Source organism: Genypterus blacodes, unplaced genomic scaffold (assembly GCF_046128005.1).
Source record: "Genypterus blacodes isolate CSIRO-AG114 ecotype Tasmania unplaced genomic scaffold, CSIRO-AGI_Gbla_v1 ptg000376l_1, whole genome shotgun sequence".
In the NCBI taxonomy this organism is placed as follows: domain Eukaryota; kingdom Metazoa; phylum Chordata; class Actinopteri; order Ophidiiformes; family Ophidiidae; genus Genypterus; species Genypterus blacodes.
The window spans coordinates 120,810-137,072 of NW_027467158.1; the positions used below are offsets into that span (position 1 = coordinate 120,810).

The 16,263-nt window shown below is 43.7% G+C and overlaps 1 protein-coding gene across 1 annotated transcript in view; it reads right to left on the minus strand.

Annotated features, from left to right (window-relative positions):
- ttn.2 (titin, tandem duplicate 2) overlaps positions 1-16,263 on the minus strand; it is a 187,914-nt gene that overhangs the window by 115,629 nt on the left and 56,022 nt on the right. Inside the window, 28 exon segments of the mRNA XM_076138549.1 lie at positions 3,486-3,890; positions 4,059-4,136; positions 4,887-5,305; positions 5,415-5,520; positions 6,296-6,574; positions 6,714-6,875; positions 7,079-7,150; positions 7,235-7,312; positions 7,567-7,638; positions 8,035-8,106; positions 8,528-8,590; positions 8,685-8,732; positions 9,018-9,056; positions 9,166-9,222; positions 9,326-9,352; positions 9,468-9,545; positions 9,634-9,843; positions 10,536-10,796; positions 11,029-11,296; positions 11,644-11,730; positions 12,295-12,478; positions 12,615-12,900; positions 12,982-13,089; positions 13,357-13,644; positions 13,824-14,114; positions 14,190-14,477; positions 15,373-15,660; positions 15,748-16,026. Coding sequence (XP_075994664.1) covers positions 3,486-3,890; positions 4,059-4,136; positions 4,887-5,305; positions 5,415-5,520; positions 6,296-6,574; positions 6,714-6,875; positions 7,079-7,150; positions 7,235-7,312; positions 7,567-7,638; positions 8,035-8,106; positions 8,528-8,590; positions 8,685-8,732; positions 9,018-9,056; positions 9,166-9,222; positions 9,326-9,352; positions 9,468-9,545; positions 9,634-9,843; positions 10,536-10,796; positions 11,029-11,296; positions 11,644-11,730; positions 12,295-12,478; positions 12,615-12,900; positions 12,982-13,089; positions 13,357-13,644; positions 13,824-14,114; positions 14,190-14,477; positions 15,373-15,660; positions 15,748-16,026 — 4,893 coding nt within the window.

The window sequence follows — 16,263 nt, forward strand, 5'->3', positions numbered from 1 at the left end:
ACATTTCGTGACTTTTGCATCTGAAGTTTCTATTTCATGTTGTACTGTTTTCTGTGTTTCAACTTTTCTGCTTTTGCTGTTAACGTTGAATTCTTTCATTTCAGTTCTCCGTCCTCTGCTTCGATCCTGAGTTTTGTCAGGAGCTTCAGCCATTTTATCTTGAACTGCACAAACCTTTGAGTTCAGGTTTGGCGCTGGACTCTCATTCTGCCGGCGGCTCTCTCGAGACTTGCCCTCGGTCCTCTCGTTCCCTTGGTGGTAAATCTGTTCTCTGGGAGGAGAAACTTCCTGTTTGTCTTTAATTCTGACAACTTTGCATGTTGAGTGTTCTGTGGCAGAAACACGACAGGGTTTGATTTCATCTTGAATTTCGTGAGTTTCCTCCAGCATAGACGTTTGTTTTGCTTTAGTCTCTTTCAGTGGAGAAACTGTGAAGGTTTCAGTTCTAATCCCTTTAGTTTGTGGTCCTGGTTCCATCTGTTCCATTGTCTCCTCCTTTGACTCCTGAATGTCCTTGTGAACTCTGTGGACGTTAATGTCCTTCACGTCTTCTATCTTTTCTCTAACTGATTGTTCAGGTTTTTGGTTTTTATAGACTTTCTCTTCAGTTTTGTAAATTTTTTTCTTTCCATCTCTGACAGATTTCTGTGTTTTCACTTCCTCTGTAATAGATTTAGTATCATCGATTTTCATCCAAGGCATAAGTGAACGTTTGTCAGGTCTGTTGGGAGAAACCTGCTCTGAAGGTTCTACATCACCTTGCTTGTCCTTCACTCTCTGGAGTCCAGCATCCTCCCTCAGGTCTTCTCTTCTTGGTTTCTGGGGTGTTTCTGGTTGTTCGACCTTTGGAGAAATTAACTTCTCGTCTTCTTCAGCGTGTTGGACAGTTACACCTTCATCAGCTGCATCTGTGTGTTTTTCTAATTCGTAACGTTTTCTCTGGGTGGGTTTCTCAGTTTTTCTTGGACGAACCCTGTGTTGTTTGGTGATGTCGTCCTCTATGCCACATTCGCCTGTTTGAGGTTCTTCTTCTGTTTTTAATTCAATTGTTTTCTGTGTTTGCGTCTCCAGATGTTCTTGTTTTCTTTTGGTTTTGTGGTCTGTGTTTGGTTTAGCCTCAGCTGTTCCGTCTATCGGCAGAGAGACTTCAGGCACCGCCCACTCCACCGACACGCTCTCACACTTCACCGTTTGTTTGGGGAGATGTTGTTGTTTATGTCGCTGTGTTTTTTCTTTCAGTTTTTCTGAATCAAACCCTTTGATGTCTCCTGTGTTCCCATCAGATGTTTGGTCTGATTTGACTCCATCATCAGGTTTGGGATCGTTTTCCTCCTCCTGTGTTGGAGTCTTTGCAGGTGTTTTCTTAACTCTGTCTTTTTTGACATTTTGTTTTGCTATCAAAGAGACTTCTTCCTCTTTAACTTTTGATGCTGCAGTCATTTTATTTTCTGACTCGTCACTTTGACAGAGAACATGTTGGGATGTTGAAGACACCTTTCTCTTGCATCTAGTTTCTTCCTCAGTTTCCTGTTTCTCACTGTTCTTACCACCAGCGCCCCCCGGTGTTGCCTTACTAACTCTCTCTTTCTTACTTTTGGTGGTTAACTCCTGTGTTTTGTCGGATAATTGATTTTGTGGACTCTGGCCTTTTCTGTTGCTGTTCGCGTCTGTTTGATGTTTGTTTGTTTGAGAATCAGTTTTCCTGACAGGAAGTTGGTAAGAATTTTGTTCTTCCTTCATTGATTCTTTTACTCTGTGAATGTTTGATTGATTATCGTTGATTTGTCTCAGTGAATTTTCAGATTCTGTTGCATCAAACGTTTTTTCTTTCTGTTTTGTTTGTTCAGAGATTTGATCTTTAACTTTAACATCCTCAGAACTGGATGTTTGTTTGCTCTGTGTCATTTCTTCTGCATTTACTAAGTCTTTATCTGTTAATTTGGTTGCAGATGTTGGTAAAACTTTCCTTTGAAATATTTGGGCTTTTGTGGTTTTTGTCTCTTCAGATATTTTATTTTCAGGTTTGATCATTTTTACATCCTCAGTTTCAGCTTCTTCCCTTAGATTTATCTTTATGTCAGATTGTTGTGTTTTGTGTGTTTGTACGTCCTTATTAATTATTGATTGAGTAATTACTGATTTTTCATGGATTTTCTTGATCAAATGTATAGCTGAAGGTTTCTCAATGGGACATTCTGCAGACATGTCTCTCCTCTCTTTGATTTGTGGGTCATTCTTGTGTTTAATCCCACCGCGCTGCCTTAAACCCTCAGTAACAGATGTTTGGACCTCTTCCTCACTCTGAGCAGCTTCCTGTCCCACACCTTTGATGTCTCCTTGTGGAAAAGATGTAGAATTGATTTCTTTGTCTTCTTGGAGTATTTCTGTGTCTTCCGCGTGTTTGTCTTTGGGGCTCTTCTGACTTCTGGATTTGTCTTTGGTCTCTTGAAGGTTTAAGACAAAGTGCCATTCAGCGGCACCAAGAGGTTAGAAAGAACAACAACAAACAAAACATTTGGGATTAAACAGACAAGAACAGAGAACTAGAAGATCAAAAGAGACTTAACTGAGCCTCGTTAACCAAACAGCCTCATACCTGCTGGCCATGTTTGAAGAGGCGGAGCCTCAGGAAGAGTCTCTGGAATCTTCTTCACTTTAGCTTCAGTTTCTTTAAAGAATAATAAAGTTTTCATTGAACGCAAGAAAGACGAGAAAATATTCAAAGACAAAGAGATAAAGAAGAAGAAAAAACACAAAAAAGAATTCTGAAGGAAAACTTAAAGACAAAGGTGGTGATGATAATGAGGAAGATGTGATGGTGATGAGGATGATGATGATGATGATACCTTTGGCTGGGCTCTCCTCTGGCTTGGTGCTCAGGATGGTTGCTGGTTTGATATCTGTCACTGATCCAAACATCTCATCAGACTGACGCTGAAGTTTCTTTATCGACTCGTTCTCGTTTCGCTTTCTTTCCTTTTCAGGTTTGATTTCTTCAGGTTTTTCTTCTTTTGGTTTGACTTCTTTCTTGTGGATTTCATCGGGTATTATTTTGTTCTTTATTTCTTCTTGTTGAACATCGGATCTAATTTCCGCGTCGTGTTTGGTCTCCAGCTGTTCACTTGTTTTTCTCACAGGAACTTTTCTGAGTTTGTCTTTATTTGTATTTTCTATTGTCTCTTCTTCTTTTTCTTCTTCTTCTTCTCTTTCTTTTGACACTTTGGTTTCTGGTCTTTTCTCTCTCTTACTTGTAGCTTTTTCCTTTGGACTTTTAGTCTGAAGTGTCTTCACATCTGTTTCCTGTTTGACTTCTTTTGTTTTTTCTGTGATGTGAGGTTTAGTTTCTCTGATGTCGTTTGCTCTTTCAGCCCTGATCTTCCTCGCCTCAGTCACTTCCTGTCTCTGGATGGTTGTGATCTCAGTTTTCTCTCCTCTCTGCTCTGATTCTTCTTTCTCTTTTGTTTTTTGTGTTTTTACACTTCCACTTGTTTCTGACTCAAGGTTCCTGACAAACACTTTTTCTTTGAGAGCTTTTTCCTGCAGCGGTTTGACGTCTACAGTAGCGTCTCTGATAGCTTCTTCTGTTTTGGTGACTAATCTGACATGTCTCCTGGTTGGATCAGTAGCAGATATCTCACCCGTCAGCTCAGACGTTTCCACTCTGTTTTCCGGTTTTTCTGTTGGTATCAAAACATGGACTTTTGATAACGATGTGAGGCTCTCGTCCCAACAAGCAACTTCATCCTCGTACGACACATTGGCGCATTCCTCCTCCGCCTCCTGGTGTTCCCAGATCTCCTCTGGAGGAGACACCTGCTCCGTCACAATGTAAGCCTCGTGGATCTTCACCAATCCTTCCCTCTTCTTGATCTTGACCAAACTTGTAGCTGCTGGAAGAGTTAAGATGTTTGAAGAAAAGGCACCATGTGGCGGCACCAAGACAAAGAGAAGCATCAAGGTCAGAGGAGAGAAGAGAGTCTAAGGATGGAACTAAGACACCTCATGAACGTGAAGAAGTAAGAAGAAAAAGAAGTTAAAGATCACAGAGATTTCTTTACCTTTGTCAGGAGGAGAAAGTGTTTTCTGTTGTCCATCTGCTGAAGGAGGACTCTTCTGAATCCTCTTGGATTCTGTTTCTTTTGAAGAATTAATCCGTTTTTTAATCCAGAAGATGAAGAATTGAAAGAGTTAAACATAAACACATGATTAGCCAGAACACTTAAACAACAACGAGCGACTGAGACTGATGATGTTTGTCTAGATCAGTATCAGTCACAGAACTGAGACCAGAACCCGAGACGCTGCCAATGAGACTCTACAGCTTCAGGAGAAAGCACCGCCTGGGGGCGGAGGCAAAATTCATGTGCATGTTGCTAGGGTGCTGCAGTCTCTGGGGCGGTAATTAGGGTGAAGTGTTGCTATGGCGCCTGCATTCACCTCACATTGCAGCAACTTATCTAATTTGTGGATATGAAATAAAGTGGGATCTGGGATCAATACCAAACGTCATGGCAGCCCGGCGCTGATTGGGCCGCACAATCTGATGTATGATACTGATGTATGATGTATGATGCTGAGCACATACTACATGTGTACTGTGGCCAAAGGTTTAAAAGTCACAATGCAGATCTGATGTATGTTACAGATAAGCTGAAAATGATGATAAGAATAATAATACGGACAGCATCATACAGCGAGGTCACCACAGGCTGAAACACCAGCGTAGCATAGATGCTAACAAGTCACTGATTAGTTACATTCATTCGTGTCATTGTTTGTGTAAGGTACATGAAGTAAAGATGTAAAGATGTCAGTAAAACAGGTTTGGCCATTTTGTGTAAACATTAGCCTGCAGACACAAACAGCTGAGCTTTGCCTCATTGTACCTTGTATAAGAGTTTCTCCTTCTGTTTTGAACTTCAATTTCACTGCAGGCTTCTTCTCGGGAGGTTTTGCTGGTTCTGGATCTTGCTCAGGTTTTACTTTCAGAACCTTTTCAGGTTGCTTCTCAACGTCTTCAGAAACCTTCAGATGGTCTTTGACAGGAGGAATCTCCTCTGGTACCTTTTCCTTTACTACTTTTCTTTCTGGTGTTTTTTCTAGAACTTTCTCAAATTCTTTTGCTGGAGTTTTCTCCTTAGCTCTCTCAGGTTTAGGGGCCGTCTCTGAAGTCTTTTCTTTCTTTGGTGGAGTCACGGCCGGTGCTGGTTCAGGTACCAGTAAGACCACTTCATCACGGACCTTCTGAGGCTCAAGCACCTCTTCAGGTGGCACTTTTGGTTTTGGCTTCAAGGCTTTAAGAGTGTTTGACACAAAAACATACACAGGACATGACAACATGAAGCTCTGACACAGAAACCATCACACCCTCATTGTGTAGAAATGTCACCATGACAACACTGACAGAGAGACATGTACCTTTCTTTTCCGGCTCCACCTCCCTTTCTGGCTTCTTGACAGATTTTGGAGGCTCCAGTACTTTATCAGAAACTTTATCTGCAGCTTTGTCCTCCATGGGAACTTTAAAGAGTAAGGAGTGATTCACATGTGTTAGAGTTCAAACAGTGGAACTGAAACTCGAGTTTCAGTGTAAGAAAAGTGACACTCTATCGAGTGCAAGACAGGAAGTGAACCACAAACTAAGACAACCAAAGACGAAGACAACCACAGATGAAGCTGTGAGTCTGAAGCTGAGTTAGACTGATCGTACAGAAACAACAAACACTTTATGTTAAGATGTTAGGATTTAGCGAGCAGAGCCGACTGATACCTTTTACTGCCGCAGGTTTCCTCTGTGGCAGTACTTCCCCTTTGTCTGCTGTCTGAGGTGCTGGAGCCACCAGCTGCTCCTTCTTCTTTGGTGTTTCAGGCACTTTAAGAAAACATGCAATTTGTCAGAACCTCACATGAGGTCAAATGAAAAGTCCGCATTGGTTTGGCAAAGGATTCAATCAAAGTAATTGCTATTCATGACCAGCATGTGGCAGTGTATAACGTGTCAAATTAGATGGTTACTAAGGAAACACCTTCACAAAAAAAGAAGAATGACTCCAGAATTTTGTGCAGTGTTTAAAAAGATATTTGACCTGAACTCTGATATGATACTGAGAACGAATAACAAACTGAAGATGATCGTACGTCAAAAAAGAAAAGAAATGAAGAACCAACAAACCCAAATGTTAAAGAATGAAGCAGTTTGCTAACGCAAACAAACACAGCAGGGGGTTTAGTCACAGCAGCCCCCAGACCACATCAGTAAGAATCAGGTAAGGAACTGAAGGCGCTGTCTCATCACCTTTATTTGGAGGTTCTGGTGTCGGTTCTAGTTTTGCTTTTGCAGGTTCTGGTTTTCTTGCTTCAGGTTCAACCTTCTTCCTCGCTGGTTCAGGCTTAGAAACCACTGATACTTCAGGTTGTGGAACTGCAGGTTCTGGTGTCGCCACAGCTGGCTCTGTTTTTTGGACCTCTGGCTGTGGTTTTTGAGGTTGGCGTTCAGATACGCGGGCTTCTGGTTTTGGTCTTGCCGGCTCAGGCTTGGTCTTTGTTGGCTCGGTTTTCTTCACCTCTTCAGGGTCTTAAAGCAACATTGAGAAATAAGTTTGAAACCAAAACAACCACAAGATTCACTTCCACGTTAGAAGCTTTGAGAAAACACGGAACCGGATTACAGACAGACAAACACTCCACAAACATCCAAACATAACAGGGTGTACCTTTGGATGGTGGTGTCACTGGTTTCTTTAGCGGTGCAAGCTTTTCTTCAGGCTCTGCTTCCTGTGACGATGGTTTAGGAGGTTCTACCCTTGGGGTCGGTGTAGTCTTTGGTTTAGGTTTGGGCTCTGGTTCAGGTTTGGGTGCCAGCTTTTTGGGCTGATCTTTAGTAACACAGACATGAACGAACATTAGCTACATTCTGACTTCAACGGGAAATGAAGACGTTAGAAAGAGACACGGGAGAAGAGTGCAAAAGAAACGGACGCATGTTGACTTATCTGCCGTCATGGATCCTAAAACACATCAAGACAAAGAGGATGAACGACATCCAGAGGTGAGCAGGACATTGAGACCATGTTAGTACCTTTTTCTGTCACTCCGGGTTTGTCAGTGGGTGGAGGTGGAACCACTGCTGGCTTCTTCACCTCCTCCATTTCTTTAAGAAAGTCAACAATCACGTCAAAACAGCACAAGCATGAACAACAAAAAGTGAAGCTGTTGCATAATGAGACTCGTCTACCTTTACGAGGAGGTTCCTTCTTCTCTGCTACTACAGTCCTGGTGAGCTTCTCCTCCACCGGCTTCTTTGCTTCATCAACTTGAAATGTTCAACAAATTTCAGTAAATATAAACAACATAATAACAACAAAGAGGTTGTGATTGATCACATGACAGAAATGTTCAGAGCTTCAGAGTGATTGCACTTCCTTTCATTTCCATTCAAAGACCTACAGACCTGAAGAGAAGCACAAACATCTACACAACGACCCACTGACAGACATTCAGACGTACAGGAGCTCAAAATGGTGAAAGTTTGTCAAAAAGCTGCTGTCTGATGCTGCAGGTTGGTACCTTTAGGCAGCGCTGGCTCCTTCACACTGGGTGGACGTTTCTCCCCAGGCTTCCTCTTCTCCGCTTCAGGAACTTAAAGAGACACTTACATGTTATCAAGGCAAGATGTCTAACTAAGACGCTTCTGCACAAATCTGCATGAGATGCAGCGAAGCGAAAAGAAACAGCTTTTGAAGCACTTCCTGTTAGGCGAGAACAGCAGGAAGAAAGAAGAGCCAGAAGAAGAAACACATGCTGCCTTTAGGCGGACGTCACTGTGATGTCATGACCTTCGACCTCCATGGATTTAAAGATAAATATCAGAGTTTTATTGTTTGTTAAATTTCAATTGTGTTTAAGTTTTCTTGATGTTTTTCTCCTTAGATTTTAATGGGAAAAAATTGTAAACGAATATTTGTAATTATTCAATGAATGGAAGTGTAACAAAGCAGAAGTGTTTAGCAGCAGGAACAGGAAGTCCTGACTCACCTTTGGTTGGGACTTCTCCTTTCACTTCCACCTTCATGCTCTCCACCACCTCTTCAACAGGAGCTCTGGACCCTGGTGGTCAAAAACACTCAGACCTTTAAGCATAATGTGTAGTACGATAACCGACGCATGGCTTTCACGACTTAGCAAGAAATCATTGGTAAGTGTCAAAATAATTATAATAATCACATAATTATCAACCGTTACAACTTCCTGTTGCTCCTTCACAATAAAAGCCACAAATAGGAAGCTTTTAATGTGAAAAGGAAATAGGAAGCATTTACGTTTCATCAGCAGGAAATGAACACTGTAATAATGTGTTGTCTCCTGTTTAGTGCCACCTGGTGGCCAAAGATACAAAATTTAAGAAGAAAAACAGACCAAAAAAAAAGTAAACCATCACGTTTTATTTCCTGGTTGTGTCGTCTTCTAGTGGCAGAGTTAAAAGTAAAGCAAAAAGAGTGTGTGTGTGTGTCTGTGCGTGCGTGTGTACCTTGTGTGATTGAGGCGACTTGTTGGCGTGTCCTTGTCTCCTCTGTGTGACTCTGAAACTCGACTGAACAATCACAACACAAAAACGTTACAAACCTCAGACGAACGCTGAGTTAAACTTGAGAATTTATGCTTTATGTTCATTGAAGGTTTGTTACCTCTCTGCTCCACGTGAAGCTCCGCCTCGTACGAAAACTCAGACGATTCTTGGAAAGACAAAACACAACACGTTGGTAACCATGACGACTGACTTACTTACTAACTGAACAGTAAGTTCAGTTTTGATTGCACTGTAAAAAGCACTGTCACATTATATAATATTCTGTATTATATTATAATAATATCATTTATATCATGATGTTATATAAGTATCGAAAAATAAAGTAAATATGGAAAACTATTTCACACTTATATTGATTTGGCTTTTAAAAATCCTTCAAACACATGATGATGTCACTGTTATTGAGTCTCTTTAGTAAACAAACCTGCACGCTGCCTCACTTCCTCATACGCAAAGAATTCTGCAGATTCTATAAAAGACAAAGACACAATCCAGTGATTACGACATCGAGGTCTTCAAAGCTTCATCAATCCGTCTTTTGAGTGAGTCATTGATCATTGATCTGATCAGCTTCTTACCTTCAATCGCGACAGATGAAGGAGCTTCAGGTCGCTGAACTGAAGAGTCGGTGACGTCTGCAGATCACAGAATGTTTATATTCTTAACGTGGCTTCTCTAAAATCTCCACGTTTCCTCTAAAGGTGCTGAGTTAAGCTGATGAAGAGCGTGAATACTTACCCAGAGGCATCATGGCTAACTGGATCTCTGCAAGAAGAAAGAAGAGAGTGAAGCCGTTAGACACAGACAGAGTGACGGAGGAGGAGGAGGAGGAGGAGGAGGAGGAAGAGGAGAAGGAGGAGGAGGAAGGTGTCGCTGTTACCTTTTCCTGACAAATAAAGTTCTGCAGAGCTCTTAGCTTCTCCTCTGGGCTCCAAACGTACGATCACCGAGTACACGCCTACATGGGATTAGCGATGAAGACTTTAACACTTTGCAAAATCAAAAAGGGAAACTGCAGCGTTTGAGCGGGCGACACTCTTACACACCTTCGTCTTCGATGGTCACGTTGCGTATGACCATGAAATGTCTTCGGCCCTCACTTGTAAAGTTGAACTTAGGGCTCTCTCTCAGTTCCCACGTGTCTTTGTACCACGACACGATCGCATTGTCGAAGGAGACTTCACACTCGAAGGTGGCGGACTGACGCTCGTTGACTTCAACGTTGTGGATGCGTTTGGTGAAATGAATTTGTTCCGCTGGAACATAAATAAAGAACGTTTGGCATCACAAGTGGTAATGAGCGAGAAAACTAAAAACATCCAGAAAAATGAGGCGGGATTAGAAACCATTCAGATGATTTGATGGATTTGACCGTGACGATGTTTGATGACGTACAAGAAAGTCCAGGTGAGAAGGAAAAACAGACAAAGAAGAGCAAGAAGAAGAGGAAATGTTCCATGCAAAGGATGACAACATTCTGAACACGTCTACAATGTTCACCACAATGGAACATTGTAGAGCTGTTAATGAATCACTCCAGGGAACCTTCAGAGAACGTTTCCTCAGGGTCTTTACACTAAAAACCAGCAAGAAGGGATGAGGAAAGGTTCTATCAAGGTTCTGAACCAGTTCACAAACATTCCATCACGGCTCCTGTAGGGCTATAACATAATATCTCTCCAGAACCTCTGGACCTCTGGAACGTTTGGACAGATATGAACCAAAATGGGTGTGAGAAGTCAATGAGTTGATGATGTTTGAAATTCGAGCGAGACAAAAAAAACGTTAAAATAGACAAAGAGACGAGAGAAGAAAGAAAGAGGAAGAGTGAGGAAAAAAGAGGAGCAGAACTCCAGACCTCCGTTAGTGCCGCAGACGGATGGAGGGATTGGGAAGAGGTTAGTGAACGGGAAGAAGAAGGTTGCAGGAAGTTTTCCGGTGTACCAACCTTCCACCCAAAGGTCTGCAGAGGACTCCAGGTTGTGGTACCTGCAGGTGTACCTGCCCTGGTCTTCATGCTTCAGGTCTCTGATCAGCAGCTTCTGAACCTTGTGTTTGACCTCAGTGGTGAACCTGCCCTTCATCTCTAAGCGCTGCCCATTTTTAAACCACTGCGTCTGCACGTTAGGCACGGAAAACTGACATGACAGAGTGCAGGTCCGGCCTTCCTTACCCGAAGTGTCCTGCAGGTGTTGCTCAATCTCCATCTCTGAAACACACAGCGCACAAAAAGAACAACTGATCAAGTTCCAAGAAACAAGGCTGAGTGTCTAAATGTATATACACACCACATAAAACACTACAATCAAACAAATCACAAACAATCAGTCAAGTTTCTATACAGTTAGAGACCCGTTTCCTTCCTTCCTGCTTCAGGTCATACAGGGTTAGGGTTTCTACAGGTCTTCTCCTTTCTTGAGCTCTAGTCATTGTGTACTGACCTGTGACGGCGAGCTTGGCGCTGGAGATGTGTGGGCCACAGACGACCCTGTAGTTGCCCTGGTCTGCGGCCTGGCAGTTCTTGATGGTCAGTAGGTGGCGCTCTCCGCTCACGCTCAGCTCGTACTTGCTGCTGCTCTCCAGCTTCTGTGTTCCTTTGTACCACGACAGGCTGATCTCTGGGTAGTTGATCTTGATCTGACACTCAAACTCTGCTTCTTCCCCTCTGAACGCCGACTGGTCGCTAATGTCCTTCACCACGGTAACGGGCTGCAGGAGGAAGCACAGACCTGAATACTGTGTCCGGATTCCAGACTCCTCTTTCAACAGAGAACACTTCAGAGTTTCTCACAAGATTTATTATTCATATTTGAAATAGAAATTGTGACCAAAACGTTTGGATTGTTTGGAACCAACGATTTACAGGATTTAACACAAACATTTTAAGCTTGTTTGTTTGAACACTGTTGCTATGGCAACACCTTTAGGACAATTGTCTACAAATTTGAGTTCACAGCCTGTCAGACAAAGAGAGACAGGAAGTGAAGCGATCAGTCCTCTCCTCTGTCTCTGATTGGCTCAGCTTGGCTCAGATTGGCTCCATGATGTGGACTGACCTCCATACGCTCCATCCTCTTCTGCAGGTCAGCCACCAGCCGGGCCATGTCCTCATCAGACTCTCTGTCTGCACGTTCCAGCTCCACCTGGAATAAAGCCATACATTGATCAATCAATCCACCAGCCAATCAATCAATCAATCAATTAATCAATTAACCTTTTTCCTCTCTGAGGATTTTATGGTTTCTGGTTTATCTGCTGGTTTGGGTCACTAACTCAGATGTGAATGACCTCTGACCCCTGTAAGCTCAGTCTGTACCTGCAGACAAACATCACCCTGGTGTAAAACTATGAGACTCAAGACCTCCTTTGTGTCTTTGTCTCCATCTGCCTCATACAACTTTGGCCCCTCTGCACTCCAAAGATGTTGTGTCTGATGACTACAAATGATTATGGTTTGTCTAAATTCTCTGCTAGCTGTAAACCAAATTGCCCCTTGGCAATAATAAAGCTGACCTTGACCTTTGACCTTGACCTTGAGATTCCTGAACAGATCTACAACCTTTACTTCCTTTTTCCTGAAGACAAAGTTCTAGATTCTGTCAAGGTTTGGACGTGATGATGAATGATGTTCTTCAGATGTTACAGAGGAACCCTCTAGAAACCTCTTTGTTTAGTATCTTTGCGCTCATTGTTCCTAGTGTCCGTACCGGTCTTCCACTTTCTTCTGCCTTCTCCTTCTTGAGCAGCTCGATGGCCTGCAGCAGGCCTCTGTAGTCTGTGATTCCGTACATACGAGCGTACTTCTCATACTCTTTGGGATCAACGTTCCTCAGCAGCTCCACAATATCTATGTCCTTCTCTTCCTGCGGGCTCTTTTGCTTTGATGGCGTCCTGAAAACAAAACAACATTTTTAAGTGAATAAATGGACCAAAAAAATGTAATCCTACATTAAATTCTGTTTTGATATCTGTTTGCACATTTTAATGTAGCATGTAACATGCTAAGAGGATGCTAACGTGCACTCACTTCTTGAGTTTGGCGCGCAGGTCGCCCTCTAGGGGTGCCGCCTCCTTCTTCCCATCCACGTGCATGTCGGCGTTGCACTCAATCTCGCCGTGGCGGTTGGAGGCCACACACCTGTACTGACCTGAGTCAGACTTGGTGACCTCCCTGATCTCCAGCTTGGCCTCGCGGCCCTTCTGATCCATGGAGATCCTGCCGCCGTGAGTGATCTGCCGCCATTTTCCCTTCATCCACTTCACACTGGGGATGGGGTCCCCACCCACCTTAGCGATGAAGGTGGCCGTTCCCTCTGAAAGACCAACACGTCGACTTTACAACCACAAAGGGTCAAAGGTGACTCTGTGTTCCAGCATGTTTGAGTCGTACTCACTCTCTGTGATGTGCAACGTCTTCGGCTCCTCCATGAAAAACAGATTCTCCAGTTTTTTAGTTGAAGCTGCAGGAGCTTCAGCAGGAGGCGGAGCTACACCTGCTCTCTCTGCAACAGACACAAAACTTAAGTGAGCAATCACAACATTTGACAGTTAAAAGTCAAAATAAAAATAAAATGTTTTGCTTTCCATTTGCTGATATTGTCAATATAAGATTTTTTTTATGTCTAACTTCTAAAATGTTGTCTTTATTTGGTTTCATTGGATTTTGTTGTTGTTGTTTATTGATCCTTATTTGATTATTTGATTATTTGCTGGATGTCCATCACTATGTAACTTTGTTTAATTCATTAAAAACAACAATAATCAGGAACCTTTGACGGTGACTTTGGCCTTGCAGAACTCGCTGCCGGCCTCATTGCTGGCCTTGCACAGGTAGTCTCCAGCGTCGTGTCTGGAGGCGGGGCTTATCTCCAGGGAGGCAGTTCCATTGGAGAAGCTGATCCTGGTGCTGCCGGCCGAGCTGAGCTCCTTCCTGTCCTTCATCCAGAGGATATTCAGAGGAGCAGAACCGCACACGTGGCACTTCAGGCTCAGCTTGTCGCCCTCGTCCACCGTCACCGCTTTGAGGGGGACATCAAAGACCGGAGGCTTCTTGGCCTCTGCACGGGACCAATGATAGGTGTTAGTTCAGATGATGAGTCCATACTCATGTCTGTCTTACACAAATGATTTGTTATGCTCAAAACTCTTTTCCAAAACTGTAATATGAGCTAATCAGCAGTTACAGGTAGCTAGAGCACAGTACAGAAGATTTTCTGACAGAAAAGTGAAAACGCACCTGAAATGTCCACTTTGATGTCACAGGAGGTTTTTCCCGCCTCGTTGGCGGCCTGGCAGGAGTATCTGCCGCTGTCCACCACCTGGCTGCTCTTAATGCACAGCACAGCCACGTTGCTCTTTAAGCTGATGTCATACTTGTCCGAGCTGTAGATCTCAGCGCTGTCCTTGAACCAAGTGACTGTCATCGGCTGGGAGCCGGACACGCGGCCTTCAATCTTCACCAGTTTTCCCTCCATGTCCTCGATGTGCTCGGAGGGCTTTTTTGTGAACACGGGAGGATTTTTACGCTCTAAAAACACAGAGAAACATTGATTCATCTCTGGTCATCACAGCCGGTTTGAGAGGACAGGGCCGAGTCCCGTACCTTTCACAGTGACATCCGAAGAGCAGGAGTCCTTGCCCATGTCATTAGAGGCGTGACAGAAGTACCTGCCTGTGTCGTTTTTATCAGCCTTCAGAATGGTCAGGTGGGCCATGTTTTCCACACATCTGATCTGATAATTACCCCCAGACCGGATGTCTTTGTGGTCTTTGGACCATGTGACTTTAATAGGGGCTGAGCCCATCATGTGACACTCCAGCTCGATGCTGTCACCAACTGTAACTTCCACTGGGGACAACTTCCTGTCAAACACTGGTGGGTATCTGGGTTCTAACAACAACAATGAAACTTGAGGTGAAAATACTTCAACGTTTGGTGAAAACAAAATGAGAGATTGTGTACAGGTTTGGAGATATAAACAATAAACATTCTGTGATCAAATTATACGATTTTCTTTTACCAACATGATGCTGGTGCTCAAGTAGCCGTTTCTAAGAACCAATCTGCGATTCAAATAACTTGGAAGTAAACGCCATGATGACCTTCAACAGGCAACTGCTAATGGACCGAAATCGGCTGGAAACTGGAATCACCTTTGTTTTCCAGGCTCCTGTTTGTTATTCACAGATGCCTTACAAAGGTCTATGTTACCACTTTTCCAGCTAAGTAGTTCTCACAGACCCTAATTATTAGAGTTCAGGGATGAATTCTGAACCAGTCACATTAGACATAATAGAATGAGTCAGAGCACTGCACCGGATATAACAGGGCAGTCAAACTGCAAAAACATGTTCCCCCATTCATGTTGAACCTTTGTTACTATGGCAACTCCTCTTTTACATCTTGGGTAAATCATTCATATGACACACCATCACTCAAAAACCTGTTTCAGTCTGAGGGTAAATCTGGGTGATGTTTAAACTGAGGGCAAGGTTCAAGAAGGTAGAATGGTTGTCTAGGGAGTGGAAGGTTCCTGGATGGATTCGGGGGCTCCTCCTGAGGAGCATCTCAAAGTGTTCCTGAGGAAGACTTTGAGCCCCTAACTGCTCCTGATTTGCAGTCAACCCTTGTTGACCTCAGCAACAGAACAGAAGAGAATATGTTTGACCTGTTTGCTACGAGAGCCATAACACACTTAGAAGTTATCAATCAACCCCAAATTCTGAAATAATGGATTATGTGTTTCCTCTCACAGTGAAACAGGAAACTTAAGTCCCTTACAGACCTTGAAGTGTGAGTTTGGCCCTGCAGGAGGCGGAGCCGACACTGTTTGTAGCCACACAGGCATATTCTCCAGAATGGCTCATTTCTCCACGGCTGATCTCCAGGACGGCGGTGTTGTCATCATATAGCATGGAGAATTCACCCCTGGGCTGCAGAGGCTCGCCGTCTTTTAGCCACAACACCTCCATGGGGGAGGAGCCGGCCACCCGGCACTCAAACCGGACCGCCTGGCCCTGGGTCTGTATGAGGCTGGTTATCTTTTTGGGGAAGGACGGGGGCGTTTTGGCCTCTGGAACAAAGAATGATGTTTTATGTCAGTATTTTTAGTGGTATATTAAAGACTTAAAGGCAAATGTGTGAACTCTCTGCTCATCACCTTGCACACTGAGCCTGCAGGTGGAGGAGGCGGAGCCTATGCGGTTCTCCGCCTTGCAGGTGTACTCTCCAATGTCGGCCTTGGTGGCTTTGCTGAGCTTCAGACAGGCCACGCCTTTAGAGAACTCCAGCCTACAGGTAGGACTGGATCGAACTTTACCCTCGGCTTTGAACCAGGACAGTTTGATCTCAGGGGTTCCTGCCACCTGACACTTCAGACACACAGCGTCACCTGCCGTGACCTCCATGGGCTCCAGGGACTCCAGGAAGTATGGAGGTTCTGCAAGACAGATTGCGCTATCACAGGAAGAACTTTAAAGATACACTGGTGATTTACAAAAACATACAAAACTTCATCATCCTCATCTCCTTCAACTCTGAACTGTGTTCGTTACTGTCATTGTGTCATTGTGTAGATGTTTGTGCTTCTCTTCAGGTCTCTAGGTCTTTGAATGGACCCTTATGGATCCATGCTGTTGTTTCTTCTACAGCACAAAGATAGAAGTTCTGTCCTCCA